The following is a 16,519-nucleotide window of genomic DNA, read 5'->3' on the forward strand; positions in this document are numbered from 1 at the left end:
AGTAAAGGCTGCTCCAGTGCGTAGTTCATCACCTACCGGGTGTCTCGAGCCATCTGTGAAGACATTGACGACTGAGGGGTCCGATCTTGCATCTGCTTCGCATTTGCAAATGTTTCTGATTAGCTGTTTGCGAACATCGCTATCTGTCGGGGCGTAGCTAGAGAACAACAGGCAATGCCCCCACTTGTTACCCAGTTCCCAGGGTGGGGTGGCGTATGGATTGGTACGTTCATCAATATCGAGCGAGAAATGGGCTCGAGTTGCCATAAGCTGCAGATTGGTGCCTTTTTTCCGACTTTTGGAGCGTGTCGGGCCTTGGACTGGGCCGTAGTTCCATGGTTCTGATAAGCGTATGACAGGCTGGGCGTGCCGTCGTAGCGAGCGGAGGCGGATTGCTGCATTAGCAATGGTACGCTCCAAGAGAAGGGGAATCGGCAGAATTGACCCAATATGATGTAGCGCTGCAACCGGGGAGGTGCGGAAGGTCCCTAGAATGAGGCGAAGACCCGCGTTTTGCACTTTGGTCATTTGTTTAGTTAGCCCTTTCTGGCGTATGCCGGTGTACCAGAGAGGGGCGCCGTATGTGAGAACTAGGAGGACAATGGTCTTGTAAGCTAGGCGGCGATTAGCATGATTCATTCCTCGCACGGAATTGCCGAGGACGTTGAGTGCTTGCACCTTTGACATGGTGCGGTTGCACATGACGCGAACATGTTCTTTAAACTCGAGCTTGCGGTCAAGGAAGAAGCCTAACCACCTCATGATTGGGTTGGGGAAAACTGTTAGCGAGTTATCTGGCGCAAGGCGAATGTGAATAGGGAGTAGGTCTGGAGACTTAGCTCTAGTAAAGTGCATGATTTCAAATTTCCCCTGGTCGACCGAAAGGCCGGCCGCTTGGAGAGCACCGTTAATGGTTTGAAAGTCAGCTTGAAGTTGGTGTATGTTATCTGCAATCGACTTGGAGAAAGCCACCAAAAGACCATCGTCGACGTAAAAATAAAGTGCCGACGTGTTAGACCTTATCGACACTTCAATTACCGGGCTAGTATAAAGCGCCGCGAGGATTGGGGAGAGGGGAGAACCTTGAGGGATCCCGACTGAGCTAATCGATGGGTCGGTATTGAACCCATTGATTCGTATGGAGATTTGGCGATTTGAGATGAAACTTTGAATCCACGCTCGAACCTGGGAGGGGAAGCCAGCCAGACGTAGGACTTCAAGGAGGCGACCATGGTGAACGTGATCGAAGAACCCCTTAATATCAAACGCTAACGCTGACGCAGTTAGTCCTTTTTTCCAGCCTGACTGAATATCGTGGACGAGGGTGACACCAGCGTCTGTTGTTGACGAGTGGTCCCTGCACCCAAACTGGTTAGTAGGAATGAGCTGATATTTCCCTACATCAAATAGAATGCGGCGGGTGACCACCTTCTCCAGGAGCTTGGAGAGGCATTCCAGTAGCGAGATTGGGCGATACGACCGAGGTTGAGACATGTCCGTCTTGCCTGGTTTTGGGACAATGGCAACGATAGTTGCTCGCCATGCCTTTGGGTGATGTCCAAGACGGAGGCAGGCGTTGAAAACATCTGTGAGAAGACGGCTGCACATGGGAAAGCTCCATTTGATGAGGCGATAGCTGATTTCAGACGGTCCTGGAGCAGAGACGTTAGATGTGCTGTGTAATGCGTCACTTACCTCATCTACCGATATTGGAATAAAGTCCCTAACGGGCTTGGCTTGCGGATCACTCTCTTGCGAGATGTCAACTTGCGGCGGCACTGGCGGAAAGAACACAGTCCTGAGAGTTTCTCCCAGCTCAGCTGGGGACGCTGCTACACCAGTATCGGTGATGAGTGGCGGGACACAAGTCTTGCGCTTGCCTGCAGACCAGTCTGCCAGACGCCACACATTATCCGGAGTAGCTGTTTCAAGAATACTATTAGCCCATTCTTGCTTAGCCTTCTTGACAATGCGGTGCATGTGGTTGAGGAGCTTGGGCTTGTCCTCCCAGGGGGCATTGCGCATCTCCTCAACTGCTTTACGGCAGTCCTCGTTCCACCACCGTGCGGCCTATGCCATTATGGGCTTGCAATCTGGCATACAAGCATTAGTAGCCTGAACGTAGCACTCAACTAACCTGTCCACGAGCTGATCTAACTCCTGAGCTGTCTCTGGATTCCTGTAGCCGGCTGTGACTTCTCGAATACGGGCCGAAAATTCTGCTGACCACTCTTGTTGCTTCTCTGGATCCAGCCGCTTTCCCAAATCGGACGGAGAGTCTTCTTCGACTGGCGGTGGGAGCTGAGCTGTATAGACGATGGCATTGTGGTCCGAACCAAATGAGAGGTTCTCGTCGACAATTGGCGCACTAAACATAGACATGTCCACGGCCGCACGGTTAATGAATACGAGATCGATAATTGAATCACGCTGTCCGTCGGCGCCGAGTCTTGTACGCACGCCCCTAGGATTAGCCAGAAAGAAGAGATTGTCGGTCGCCCATTCCAGAAGGTCTTCGGCAGACTGCTGGTTGGCAGACGGGGGAATTGACCAAGCCGAGTGATGGAGGTTGAAGTCGCCAGCTACTACTGTTGGCACCGCAGGACTGAGAGGAAGGAATGACAGCATTGTTACTGCTTCAGCTTTTGCACCATTGCCGCCGTTATAGACGTTTACTGTAAGAAAGGTTGAGCCGCCGTAAGTAATTTCAACAGGCAAAAGATTTGGATGCTTAGCAATGTCCGGGCGGGGAGTTGCCTTGAGGCCTGCCACATTGTGTTTGACATATGTCGCGACCTTGGGGCACCCAGGCGCTAGAGGCGCGAATGACTCCCAGGCTTGCGAGGCTGTGAAGCCATTAATGGGCCGACCCTCTGGGGACGTGTCTGCCTTATCTAATCCGATGCGGCCATACCATGGTTCCTGAAGAAGAAGAATGTGAGTATCAGTCAAGTGGTTAAGCATAATGTGGGTGCGCGCCGAGGAGCGCGCTATGTTGAGCTGCACAATTCTCGACGGGGGGAGGTTGTTCATGCATCAACCTGCATGTGTGGTGGGGCAGGGGGGTTTTGTGGCTGTCGTTGGGGCTGCAGTGCCATTTGCGGAGGAGGGGCCAGCGGGGGAACAAGTCGAGGGACGAATTTGCGCTTTTCCGGGCAGCAGCCATCTGTGGCCCAGTGTTCACCCTCACAGTTGGCACACTTAGGCGTGCATTTACATGAGCTGGAACCATCTTTGAGAACCGAAGGACAGTAGACATTGTGTTCTGTCGTCGGATGCCTTTGCGCACATTTAGCACACACATGCGGCTTGGCACATAGCTTTGCCGTATGGCCGAGGCCTTGACATCTATCACATTGGGTCAGCCTGGGCTTTTCTCTCCAAGGACGTACCGGGGTGTGGCGCCCATCCATGAAGATGGGGGTCTTGAATAGTTCTTTAAGTTTTGATCCATCCGGGTCCTCAAATGCGAAGACAACTGGCGCGACTGGGGGCAATCCTTCGGCTGGGTTGGACACGAAGCGAGGCTCCTGGGTTATTTTGAGGCTCTTGATGATTGGATTGCGCCTGAGGAGGACACCAAGGGCCTTGGAGTCCCAATAATGGCCATCAAAGCCTACGGAGGGTACCCTCGAACAAACTGCCTTGGACCATTTCGTGTCGTGCGATATTATGACCTCGTCGAGGCCGTGATCTACAATGGGATGTAACAGATTAATATGATTATATACAGTGTTTGGATTAACGTGGGAGGGGAAGGTAAGAATTATGTTACCGCTGCGGTTCCATTCCGCACCAAGAATTTCTAAGCCGTCATTACGAGCGGCAGCATTATTGCTAAAAGCGTGGTTGAGAGCATGGAATAAAACATGCGAGGATTTGCGTTCGGCTTCGGGGGGTAGGCGACCTCGGAAACGTACAACGAACTTTGTGTTTGACTTCGAAGCCGGGGCCAGGCCGACGGCCTTAGGTTGCTGGGCTGGCTTGGGTTGACTCGAAGGAGCTGACTTAGCAGCTGATGCATACGACGATGGGGTGGGGGCTTGTGGCCGTGAGGTGGGCGTGATATTGGTTGAGTTGGGGACGGAAGAAGGGAGTGGGACAGATCCGAGCCGCCTTTCCACATTTGAAATCCGCGAGGAGAGATTAGCCTCCAGGCTGAGGAAGAGATCCTTAATCTCTGATTTGAATCCGTCAAAACCTTTATCTTGGGCCGGGGCGGGCGCGCTAGGTTGGGACATGAAGATGTCATCGTCAACCGACACCATGCTGTCGATCTCGCGTAGTGTGTTCTTGAGTGCTTTAGCGACGCTAAGGACCTCTGCTACTGCATCGCCGTCATTGGTCCAACCGAGCGTGCTTCTGGCACCGTCTACTATATCGCCAAGCAGCTCTACGCAGGCCCGACTCCATTCCGTGCATGACATATCTCGAGTGCCCCCACCCCGACGGATCGCCGTAAAGTAGGCGCGACGAGGCGTGGGGGGCGGCAGGGCGTTGTTTGATTCGATTCTAGCACGTTTTCGCGTAGGAGTTGCGTCGACGCGGTCGGACATGGGGACGTAGAAGTCATCGAGGTTTGGCACTGATTTCGGGTCTCCGAACTCGGATTCGAAGGCGCTGGGCGGGCGAGGAGGTGGAGTCTGCGGTAGCAATTGGGGCCAGGCCTCAGTGGTTTGAAATCCACCGCTTGGCTGGGCGTTAGAGGCCCCGGGGTTGGGAGGGAATTGGTTAGCTTGAGGAAGCGATATGGTGAAAGCGTGGGCGCTAAACGAGCTGGTGGGAGTAAGAAGCCAAAAGGCGTCCGCACGTGCTCGTGGTCCTTGTTCGGCAAATGCAGCCGTCTGGCGCCTTCACCTGTTATCACCATGAAGTTCCAAAGCCCCGTCGCAGTCTTTCTCCCTTTCCTCGCCGGCGCATACGCCTCCGTCGACGACCAGCTCCCCATGGCGGACACCCATCATCAAACTCGTTTGAACCCCTTACCTCCTCGAAACCAACTTTAGCCGACCTGCTGACAATTGAATCTTCTGCGTCCATATTTTACTCATACGCACGCGAACTCGAATTGTGCGCGATCTTCTCTGATGAGGGCGTCAACAGCACGCTGCTCGTTCCAACGAACAAGGCCGTTATGGCACTACATCGGAAACCGTGAGTCTTACTACTCCGCTTACTTCGTGTCGTCTCAAAATTCTAACGGTGGCCCAGGCATCAAGGACCTGAAACGGTTAGCGGCGACGTGACGATATCCGAAGAGGAGTTTGATAGTATATCGAAGAGGAACGTCGAGAAATGGATCTCGGCTCATATCATACCAGTACGCCTCTTTCCCCGAGGGACGATCTCAGAATAATTCATTTGATTGACCCAGGAATCGCCTATTACGCTGGAATCGAAGACTTATCCTACACTTCTGCACCGAAAGACCGTGTCGTTCACAGCTCTTCCGAAATCGGACCCGAAAGCAGCTGAGTGGACTCGGGTACTCGTAAACGGCGACGTTCATATCATCGGGATGAAAGAGGTACGCTAGAGCTTCGCCTACACCAATGGTCACCCGTCAATTATCCCTACGCTCGAAGTTATCATTGCCCAATCTTTGGCGAAAGCAAAGTCGACAAGATGACGCCTCCAGCATCGCCGCAAGCTCGATCGATAATGAGTACGAGACAGCGCAGGCCGAGGGCATGGACTTCGAGCTTGTACGACCCAGCTTCAGCCACCTTCATTCCGCAAGAACCAGCGAAGATTCGTCTTTCGTGAAGGACGGAGGGTCCATCGATCTAGGCAAGCCAGAACTGACTATTGGTGGACTCTTGCGAACGGGTAGTCCTGCGATGTCTTTCTCGTGGGCATAGGCAAAGGGAGCTCCGGTGGATTGCGCTGATGTCGTCCGTACCTGCTTCGCAAGCGAGGAAGAATAAGAAGGTGAAGAAGCTTCTAGTAGAGGGTGTCCCGTCCTCCGTGAGGTATCTGGTGCGGATCCATCTGACGGACGGGAAGGCAAAGAATGTGCCGAAGGTATATGAGCAGTTGGTGAAGAGGGGGCATGTACCGAGCTACAAGGAGATCGAAAGGGACGTGCAAGCGTATATTCGAGAGAACTCCCAACCCCCCACGATGAGGGAGTCCATGATGTCGTTACTCGAAGCGTACTTGACCATGGTTCCAGATGTGCAATATAGTCGAGGTGCGTTTTGATTAACTCGCCTCTTCGTGTTTTCAACTGACCGTGATGTAGGTCTAACCTTGATTGTCGGGAATATCCCGTTGTTGGCACCTGAGGAAGACAGATTTTGGACGTTCGTTTTCCCTGATGGACTCGTATCTTCGGCCCTATTTCTCCTCGAGCAGTTCACAGATGGAGGTTGACGCCATGCTGTTCAGCCGGGCACTTGAGGCGAATGATCCTCAGGTGGCCAAGAAAGTATTCACGACAATGTCCCTTAATCCGACCGCTATCTGCTTCCCTTGGTACGCCGCAGCCTCTCCTCGTGATTGCTCCGTACTCACAGATCGTAGGTTTACGGGATACCTGTATATCGTATTCGGGTAATCGGTGAGAAATGGTGGAGGAACGGGCTCACCTTCGAACAGAAAGAGATCCCACACTCGCTGAACGTACGATGAAGGGAGCGTGTTGACGAAGAGGGAGGTTCCTTGTTCGCGTCGGTCTCGCCCTCATCAGCACCTGCCGTCGACAAATCCTAGAAGCTACAAGCACAGAGGCCGTCCTCCAGCTACTTCATCATCCACCCTCTTCGCTTCTCCTATCTTCCCCCGACGCTTTCCTTTCTCTCTTGAATTCCTTCAAACTCAAAGACGACTACTTTCGTAAACAAAGGATCAAAATGGAGGCTCAAGTAAAACACCAAACACTCCGGGCGCCTGCGACTAGTTCACTCCCGAAATAATAGCTTTGTTACCATACACAACGGACCTTTGGACATTACCTATCTACCTTTCATCTACCTCGCAACTGCTATCGAAGTTCTCCTGTTCTTGTTTACACTCTTATTTTCTCTGGGATATATATTGGTGCCCGAAAAATGGACGATGATAGACACACTACTAATCTACAGTGTTGCTGAACATACCCAGAGGTTTTGAAATTCACTCCCATCCCTTATGCTTATCTATTTCGTGGAACCACTGTATTATTCGTGTTCATTGTCCGTAGACACGCAAAATATTGTATATATACACAACATGTACAGACAGAATATCCATGGACTTCGACGAGGATGCGGTGATATCGCTCGTGAGCAAGTAACAGAATCAGGAAGAGTGACCGGAAGGATAGCAAAGTGATAGCGATATGGTGCTGGGAAGGGGAGATATAAACAATTGATCATGAGGAGTTGTAAGGTAGGATGGTCGATTGCGATGCGTGTGAGGAGGCGTCGAACGGCATAATGATACATGAGGGCAACGGCGGCGATGACGTTGAACGATGTGGCGGCGGAAGGTATGGCGTAGAGGGAGCCCTGCTGGCAGCGTGTGGTAAACGTTCGGCGGCGGCTAGTACAAATATGAACAAAAGAAATCCGTAAGGTATCGTAGAAAATCCGTACAAAGTACATAATAAACAGTACAAGGAATCCTTTCGAAGATGCACATTGAATAAAGTAATGGAAGATGATATGGCACTTTTGGTCCCAAAGTTGAAGCGATGAGAGGGATGAGGATGGGGAATATGTGGGATGTAATGATATCATCGATGCAAGGTATAACCTGAACGGCGAGACGAAGCGAAGGCCAGAGCCGAGATGTTGTGGGTGAGGAGTCCACCGCCGTTCATCGCCGGGTGTAGTATTGCTTGTCGGGGAAGTTGAAGAGGCGTTTGCCATTGTTCTCGACTTCGACTTCGATGGTGACTTCTTTCTCCACCCCATCAACCATTTGCTTAACCTTCCTCTTCTCGATGGAGGGCGGCATCTTCATTGGTTGATAGGTAGGAACGTTGTCATATGACCAGGATCGTGCTAGAGGACGATAAGAGACTGCGATAATGCAAAGAACACCACGCTACTCACTTTCAATGACAGGACGCCTGTATCCATAAGCTCCATCCTCTACTTGACTTCCTTTGGAAGAGGGAGAGCGAACTGTGGAACTCGAAAGGCTTGGGCACGATCCAGTGTGATCCCGAAGCTTGAGATTGGGTGCAAGAAGCTTCCCCTGTGCTAGCGGGTGCACCAAGGGTCGTTGTTTGGTGGGCGCCGATCGCGACTTGCCTGACGCACACGATGGAGTAAGTGAACGAGCGCGGACGAAGGACGAGTGATAGTTATAGAGGAGGAGTTCGTCTTCGTACGATCGGGGCGAAGGTGCTGGGGTGGGAATAGTGGAGATGTCCTTCGTCCCAACTGTTGAGTAGACACCCTTCGAGCGATGAGCGCAAGCGTTGTGCTTGCGGTAGACTTCTTCCATTTCCGGACGCGCAGCCAAATCGGATGGATTCGTGTCAACTAGGCCATAAACCGTCGCTCTCCATGCATTCGAGCCATCGGTCCATCCGCGAATCTCCTTGAGGGGCTCCGGCGGGGCGATGTAGTTGCCGTATTGCTGGCGTTTGCGGGGCTCTGGAACGAGGCTGCGCAGCATCTTCTTGGCGTCGAAGGGCTTATGAGGTACAGGGGGAGAGATCTCCCATTCGTCTGCAGACGAGGGTGGCGAAACCGACGCCGAAGTTACAAGGGGAGGCAGAGGGGGAAGTGGGGGAAGAGGCGGAAAACCGGAGCGTGAGCTGCTGGAGTTTTGTGAGTCGACTGTAGAACTGGAAGAGTTGGTGGAAGCGGACATGGGCTCCGGAGAGCGTGAAAAGGACTCGCGGGTGGTAGCGTTGGCAAGAGGGAGTATGTCGGATGAGAAGTGCATGTCTGCGACTCTGCATTCATCAGAGCAGTAGAGCGGGAGTGGGGCGGGGTTGATCACCAATCGAGTGCGCGGGGGTTGGGCCTTTGAGTTCGTCTTTGTCTCGACGGCGGGTGTGGGTGGCGGAGGTGGCTTAAGGGCGCCGTTTGGCTTGACGCGGCCCGTTCCCTGAGCAAAGCCGCCAGTCGTGCGTGTGTTTTTTAACTTTTTATCGTTGAGTTTGGTAGCTGATGGCGGGTAGGAATGAGAAAAAGGAAGGTCAGTAGAGCGGGCGGGGCGGGACTCACGAGATGACTGAGGCGAGCTCGGGGGCGGGGCGGGAGCGGGAGCGGGGGGTGCGTCGAGCGGGATGGGGACGAGGTAGCGCTTTGGGATGATTTGTCTGCCGCATACGGGACACCAGGAATCGTCGTAGTCCATGTTGGCAGAGAAAGTGAGAGGGGCAGTGGGAATATCGCCCCCTTCTCTTTATATATAAATCCTCAAACCCTTTTATTTATTTATTTATTTATTTGCGTCCCGATTCCCCGAAACAATCACAGTAGCCGGTTGTCTTCTCAGACGTAATACCACTACTACCTTCACTCCCTTCGTCGTTCTATGGTGCTATTCACCTAGTCACCGCAAAGTTGGAACAACTGAAATAGCACCTTCAGATTTCGTCCAAATGACTATTGCTCTAGCCAAAATGCTCGTATGCTTGAAGGGATCAAACACTCTAGAGGGATTTTCGATAGGTTCCAAACTGACTGAGTTATATTTTTGCTGCGACCTCGATTTTGCGCATGCACGTGGCATGACCATATAAGGCAGGTTAGTCATCAGGGACATCTCAATATGGTAATAGATAAGATAACTACTGGTCGAATTGTTGAGCAAGTCGCTCGGGGATGCGTCGGTGCGACTTGTACACCGTAGAGCTGTATTTACGCACATGGGTCTGTGCATCCTTTGCGCCAAGACCTCCTCTGTATGCATCCATCCACTGGTACATCCTGTGCTCCCATTTCCGAATTGTTGACACATCCACGGATTGCAGAGCCTTCGGCATGTTCTCCTGGAGTGTCGTAAATGTGTAGTCACAGTGTTCGCGAAGGTAGCGCTTGACCGCGCCCCAGAAGAACTCGATAAAGTTAAGTGGAACTTGGGGAGAAAGATGCAGTGATGGCCAGCAGCTTCAATGACCTCTTGGACGAGGGACTTCTGGGCCATAAAATCCGGCTGAAGATCGAGAATGTGTTTTGCGCAGCACTCTATAGCATCTGATGCACATCGTGGCTTACACTGCATCAGAAGGCCATTGCGCCATAGCCCACGCTCAATGAGGACCTGCTTCATCCCTTTCGGCTGGTCAGGGAATTCAGGATGATCAAGTGGAAAGACCATCCGTTGAGGTATCTTGTCCTCACCGCGCATGAACCATCCATCCTTCGAGAATGGCCTTTTTCTTGTGAGACATAGGGATGATTTTCGTCGGTGGATGGGGTGCCCAAGGAAAACTTGTCTAGCTACACATTGTTCCTTACATTTCGGTACAATATTTCAAACATTTGGCAGCGCTCCTGAGCAGTCCCGAGCTAACCTGCATCGTCCCTCTGCCCCGGCTACTAAATAATTTTTCTCCCAGCTTCGCCGGGTGATTTTGCGCCTGTTCCAACTTTGCGGTGACTAGGTGAATAGCACCATACATGTCGGTCGTGACCAATAACTTTCTTCGATTCAAGCCCTTGCTGCTCGACGAGGACTCTGACGACGATGACATGCGGTCTACCGTGTCCTCGCTCTTCAGCTCTCCCAGCGACATCGATATGAGCTCAGGGACTTCCTACACCACGGACTCGAACAGGTCAGACTCCCCAGCACCTTCGGTGCTGTCCATGACCTCGTCAATGGAAGCAGCGACATTCAAGATTGAGTACGGTCGCGCGATAAACAGCACCTCGGACGTCTATGGCTTACCTGCAGACGACGAGGAGCTCGATCGTTTGGGTGGGTCACTATCTCGCTTTCGTAAACGTAACTTGATGCCGGTTAGATCGACAGCACCTCCTCTTTATCCAGGTCATGGGTAAATGCCCACGCGTGGTTCGAGAATATCTTACTCCAGCTTTCCCTGGAGACCTCAGGAATGTCCTGGACTTGGGATGTGGAAGTGGAACATGGTGAGTGCTTCAATTGTGGTCACTTGCTACGCTGAGCTTTGCGCTAGGATCATGGAAATAGCACGCGACTTTCCCAATTGTGACGCTGTGGGCGTGGACTTGGTCCCAATGCAGTCCCCGTAGGTATTTCCTCGCTGATGCCTTTCTCACACACACTCAATTGCGCAGAGACATGCCTTTTAACTGCAGGTACGGCACTCTGCCTCTTTATTTTATTTTCATTTTTCTCGGTGGCGCGTTTCACTTGGACCGGGGTCCAAGTTGCCTTTCGAAACCACGTCATTTCTGTTGGCGATCCGTCGATCAGCTGTTTGAAGTTGTAATCACCGCGAAGAATTGCTTTACGCACTGCTCACTGATCCATGCCATGACACACCAGGCCGATCTGGCTTTGGCGTTTGTACAGTAGGGCTGTCGGCGGATGTTTCTGTTTCCTCCTTCCAGTTTTGGGCGTGTTCGAAAGACGAAAGCGACGCTCCTCGCGGCGAAGGTTTATTATGACTTGGGGCCAGAAATAACTCCTTCGCGCTGGGTTTCGAGGGTCTGCTTCCCTTTCCTAGACTCCGTATGCTGCTCGTGTGGACCTGGCCATCCGTTGTCGTGACCGGCTTGTAGGTCGCTGCATTGCCCAAGTCCATCAGTTCTTTGGATGCCTATTTCCCTTCAGAAGTGCCCCTTTCCATGTTTTCAGCATGGTGCTTGTCTTGGCAGCCCGCTTGCTGTATCTTTTGTGGGATGTTTTCCTCTCGGGGTCTATTCTTTCGTTCATCATGCTGCGCCACTCCGCCTCTCATAAACACGTAACTGATAGCCCAAACAGGAGCGAAGTCGATGACATCAACCTCGGCCTGCAGCACTTCTGCGACGACTTTGATTTCGTCCACGCTCGGCTCATTTCGTCTGGGGTAAGGTCGCGCTACATGGCTTAATACGCCGGCTGACTCGGCGATCAGATCAAGGACTTCCCGGCGCTCATCCACGAAATACTATCGTTCCCACAGTTCTTGAAAAAGTTTTGGGACCTCTCAGGAGGAATATTTTTGTAGTCTTTCCAGACCTTCGTTTCTCCTCGGGTTTGGCACAAGCCTAGTTCACATATATGGCTAGCTTGTCGATTTTTCCTGAGTGATTTTTGATTTAATTGAAATGTACAATGCGATGCCGGCAGACGTCTTCAGAATGCACCCACTTCTTGAAAAAGTGTGAATGATCACAGATATTTGAGTCTCCGCAAACCGTGCCGAATCTGCCGAATGTCCAGAGCGCAAGGTCAAGATGTTGCGCGCCAAGGTTCATCGGAGCTGTAATTGATAGGAGCTCATTCACGGTCTCCCCTCGACATTGAATTACTGCTCATGTACGGCAATAGATAACAAATTGAAGAGGCCATTTTACATATATATATACTCTTCATGTGTGACATGAATATCTCTTGCTGAATCCATTGTGCCAGTATCCTAGCATCATATAATGGGTGAAACCTACACTAACCAAAATCCCTACTGTCAATGCCTTATTTAATTTGACCAGGACTTCGGGAATATGTTCCCATAGCATATACCTACACTATATTAAATTCACGAGCTCATACATGTTGTGGAGAGTTCAAAAATCCCATTTTTAAGAACTGGGTGCTTTTTCAAGAACTGTTGGAACGATAGTAGCACGGACGCTGAAACCGGGAGGCTACATCGAGCTGATGGAATTCGACTTCCACTCGTACAACAAAAGGCTTCAGCAGATATCTGTGCCGGTTGGGGCTTTGAAGCAACCGTGGTGGCCGCGGTGGCTCGCGTACGCGGAGACGGCGGTGGATCAGCGTGGCGGGACCCCGGATGCTGCGAACCACCTGCAGGAATGGGCTGAGAGGCATGGTGCGTTCGACGAGGTGATTTACCAAGACCACTGGATCCCGACTGCGCCGTGGTGCATGCAAGCGCCATGGAAACATTGGGGCGATGAGATGCGCGAGGATATCTATGTAAGGTTGTCGCCATTGTGTTGTTTGATGCTAATGTGTCCTGCAGGCTTTCATGGCTTCTGGAAGGGTGCCGGAAAGTGTTGTGAATGAGCTGGAAGAGAAGGCGACGGAGGAGCTGGGGGGCGCGAGGTATGGGACGTACATTCGTCTGCAACGGGTGATTGCGCGCAAGCGGCAGGGTTGGATTGCGCCAGAGGTGGTCTTCGAGCAGGAGCGGCTACGTCGGCAGCAGGAGGAGGAGCAGCAACAACAACAATCTTTCCAAGCCATGACCATTTAGAGTACTGATTTCCTCGCTGTCTATGCTTTCTTGCACATGTACCACATATTGTATGGACGATATCTTGGAGTCTGTCACAGGGGGGCGTGCATACGTTCATCGTATCAAGACAATTTTAGCTGCACTTGTACGTCCCCCCTTCCTTTCTCTTCCCCCTTCCTTTGTCCTAACGAATTCTTCTTTGTAATTTCTTCTTTGTATAGCATGCGACTCCTACACCTCCTGCGCCGGTGCCGGTGACCCCAAGTTCTGCCTGTCCGGCTCGCCACCCCAGACGGCAAATGCGTGCAATCCTGCTCCTCGAACACCTTCTCCACCACCCCACCCCATCAACCACATGGCACGTCGTGCCACCCTGACTGCTCAACCAGTGCACCGCCTGCTCGCCTGCCCATCCTCGCCAACGCCGCTGCTGCCCCCACCTGCGCCCGAGCGCAGTTCCTCGACCCCATCCCGTTGCCCACGACGCGCCCACCGTCATCACGAACTCGTCCAAGCAGGTGCGGGAGGGCGTAGTTCCACCATCGACTGGTGCGGGGTGGTGGTGGCGCCTCAAGCGCGCGATTTTGTGGGGGCGCAGCGCATCGCTTTTGACGTCACGGCGCAATATCCTGCGCAACCCGCCCCGCATCCAGCCACGGCGCCGTCGGTGGATGAGGAGGAGGCTGGAAGTGCTGGCAGTTGGTGAGAAGGGGGAGACGTTCTTCGGGCATCGCAAGAGCCAGCGTGTTCTACGGGGCTCAACCTCAAGCACAGCGAGCTATAAAATCAGCGAGCCGTTTGGGATGACGCACGATGCAGAGTCGATGAGGCTGCAGAGGCAGCGCACAGTGGAGGAGGCGGCGGGGTGAGAATGAAACTGATATTACAGCCGTTTGCAGATCGATAGAGACTCTTCACTCCTGCTTGTTTATACATTGTTTGTTCCTATCGGAAACCTGAGCGCGCCAAGGCTCAACTAAGTCAGGGCAGCCTATCGTGTCTATCCCCACTTCGCCCTCTACAAGCAAAGAAATTACAGAATTGACGACAGTTAGCTGGACAGAAAATACACTTATTTCGTTGAGAGGGAGCAGCCAGGAACCCGTTACTGACCTAGTTTTCCTGCCAAGACTTGAAGAGAGAGGTGAGAGCTGCGAAGAGGCAGTATGTGTCCTACTAGAAGAGCCTGAGCAACGTAGATGGACGTGGTCTGAATGCTACAGTCGAGGACAATCAAAAACAGCAACTTTGATGGAGCCGGACTGGGATTTTTTTTTTGGCCAAACTGTTGACGGATTCATAGTCAAGGACACCGAAAGAGCTCAAAAAACAATGTCCGAAGTTTTTCCCACGTAAAATGGGTGTGGCCAAAATTTTTGGACCAAAAATTCGAATTGTGTGTACCCCTTTTGGGGATTTTGAGCCCTACTTTCGCCCCAAATTCTAGACTATAGAAATTCTTTCCCCAATGTGTAGTCACTACTGAGTCGCAAATTATCTCTGATGCCCACCCACCCTTCGGCCGGAGTTGAGGCCCCCCCAAAATGGTAGTGCATGTGACATGAGTCACATGCAGCATCCCCCGAGCAACTTTGACGAGCATACTGTAGAAATAGTAAACTCAGTATTGTGGGGGTACAATGACTCTATATTCATGTACCTGTAGAAATAGTAAACTACGAGTACGAGTGAGTACGCGTTAAGTAAAGATAGGTAAAGACAAAAAGGGCTCACCTCAGTATTGTGGGGGTACAATGACTGAGGTGCCGAAAAGTGAAGGAACACATATATAATGGTTGCGACTCGCGCATGCGTGCGCGTGGGCAGTGAATCAGATGTAAGTAGTAAAAGGCGTGATAAGAGACATGAAACGGAAACGGTGCAAGTTGACGCATGGCCAACTTGCATTACCCGTTTCGGCTAACGGATAGCCGTATTTGGCTAGCGATGGACTCGCCGTGTGTTTGCTAACCCAACACATACGGGGAGCGCAACATCGCTCTAAGAGTTCCAGCCATAGCACTATCAGATAGAGGCAAATTTTAGGCCCTGTTCGGGATCCCCAACTAGCAGTTGGGGGTCCAGTTAGTAAAATCACAACTAGCGAGACAAATCGTGTAATCCTCGGCGCTACATTTAGTCTAGGGCGCTACATTTAGATGTGTGACAACAATCAGGTGATACCCCATTTAGATTGTGTTCAACCAGTTTTCAGTGGTGAAATTTCATTGCAGTTACCTTTCACATTTTGAAGAAAGTCAATAAGCCCTCAACCTCAGTAAAAACGTGTTGGTGGTCATCGGTCTCCATTTGGGAACATTTGGTGCTCACATGTCTCCAAATAGTATTGAACCGGTCTCTATTTTACCAACCCACGACCAGATAGTCACAGTTTGGTGGTAATTAAAGAGAGTGTGGGAGAAAATGTGTCCCGATGCGCGCTTAGAGAAATTTCTGATACTGCCTAAATCTACTGTCCCCCCATAGAACAACCTAAGAATACAATGTATAGATACTCTGCAACATCCCAAGTGATTAGAGTGGCGGTATGGACCATGTACAGGGCCTCAGTGGCTCGCAAATGGTGAAATCAATATTTTTATTCCCACGGAAATATTCAAATAGTCATACATTGGTGCCCAATTTACCTATCCCGCACCTTCGTTTTTACTGAGCCTCAACTGTGAACTTAAAGTGCTGATAGTATCAAATACAATGAGCTATAGGCCTGGCTGTCTCATATACTGCCAGTACTGGTGTATCTGCTGCTGCTAGGTCTTGAAACAGAGTCCAAATGTATACATCAATTCTGAGTGGTCAAATGTGGATTGATGAGCTTTAAGAAGGTATTTTACTCCCGTTGTGCGAGCTGATATGTGTTAAACGAGGGAGACAAGAAGCTGGCAGAGTCACGCGTGACATGTTGCTTAGTTGGTTCACACGTAGTTAGAGTGGCTACCGAACACCTTCCCCCAACTAGTTTAGCCATAAATCGGTTCTTATTATCCCAACTACATTCTCGCGGGCAACAACTACTAGTTACGATCTTCCTGGGGATCCCGAACAGGGCCTTATTTTATTTTATTTTTACCTATTTTATTTGATGTGGCCAAAATTTTGGGCCTCCGCCAAAAACTAGCGCCTGATCGGCTCGATAGAATCACTTCGGACCCAACGGAATATCAAACTAGATACCTCCAGATGCGTACAAAAACAAGTCTGAGGGCAAAAAAA

The 16,519-nt window shown here is 51.4% G+C and overlaps 6 protein-coding genes across 6 annotated transcripts; 4 read left to right on the top strand and 2 right to left on the bottom strand.

Moving 5' to 3' along the window:
• Window positions 1-2,956: 2,956 nt before the first annotated feature.
• PC9H_009006 (uncharacterized protein) lies at window positions 2,957-4,948 on the bottom strand (the record flags this gene model as incomplete). Its single annotated transcript, XM_036778513.1, has 3 exons — window positions 2,957-3,222; window positions 3,290-4,844; window positions 4,868-4,948. The coding sequence occupies 3 exons, from the start codon at window positions 4,946-4,948 to the stop codon at window positions 2,957-2,959; spliced, it is 1,902 nt and encodes a 633-aa protein (XP_036629941.1).
• A 186-nt stretch (window positions 4,949-5,134) lies between these two features.
• Window positions 5,135-6,559, top strand: PC9H_009007 (uncharacterized protein; the record flags this gene model as incomplete). Its single annotated transcript, XM_036778514.1, has 8 exons — window positions 5,135-5,154; window positions 5,212-5,320; window positions 5,375-5,527; window positions 5,586-5,851; window positions 5,919-6,193; window positions 6,245-6,305; window positions 6,358-6,477; window positions 6,526-6,559. 8 exons carry the CDS (start codon window positions 5,135-5,137, stop codon window positions 6,557-6,559), a joined length of 1,038 nt encoding a protein of 345 aa, XP_036629942.1.
• A 1,241-nt stretch (window positions 6,560-7,800) lies between these two features.
• PC9H_009008 (uncharacterized protein) lies at window positions 7,801-9,300 on the bottom strand (the record flags this gene model as incomplete). The annotated part of the gene is made up of 3 exons (XM_036778515.1): window positions 7,801-7,988; window positions 8,040-9,107; window positions 9,168-9,300. The coding sequence occupies 3 exons, from the start codon at window positions 9,298-9,300 to the stop codon at window positions 7,801-7,803; spliced, it is 1,389 nt and encodes a 462-aa protein (XP_036629943.1).
• A 1,268-nt stretch (window positions 9,301-10,568) lies between these two features.
• On the top strand, window positions 10,569-11,046 carry PC9H_009009 (uncharacterized protein; the record flags this gene model as incomplete). The annotated part of the gene is made up of 2 exons (XM_036778516.1): window positions 10,569-10,910; window positions 10,942-11,046. 2 exons carry the CDS (start codon window positions 10,569-10,571, stop codon window positions 11,044-11,046), a joined length of 447 nt encoding a protein of 148 aa, XP_036629944.1.
• Window positions 11,047-12,741: 1,695 nt separating this feature from the next.
• On the top strand, window positions 12,742-13,303 carry PC9H_009010 (uncharacterized protein; the record flags this gene model as incomplete). The annotated part of the gene is made up of 2 exons (XM_036778517.1): window positions 12,742-13,023; window positions 13,070-13,303. The coding sequence occupies 2 exons, from the start codon at window positions 12,742-12,744 to the stop codon at window positions 13,301-13,303; spliced, it is 516 nt and encodes a 171-aa protein (XP_036629945.1).
• A 52-nt stretch (window positions 13,304-13,355) lies between these two features.
• PC9H_009011 (uncharacterized protein) lies at window positions 13,356-13,991 on the top strand (the record flags this gene model as incomplete). Its single annotated transcript, XM_036778518.1, has 2 exons — window positions 13,356-13,434; window positions 13,507-13,991. The coding sequence occupies 2 exons, from the start codon at window positions 13,356-13,358 to the stop codon at window positions 13,989-13,991; spliced, it is 564 nt and encodes a 187-aa protein (XP_036629946.1).
• Between the last annotated feature and the right edge of the window lie 2,528 nt (window positions 13,992-16,519).

The sequence above is a fragment of the Pleurotus ostreatus genome, assembly GCF_014466165.1.
Source record: "Pleurotus ostreatus strain PC9 chromosome Unknown scaffold_6, whole genome shotgun sequence".
In the NCBI taxonomy this organism is placed as follows: domain Eukaryota; kingdom Fungi; phylum Basidiomycota; class Agaricomycetes; order Agaricales; family Pleurotaceae; genus Pleurotus; species Pleurotus ostreatus.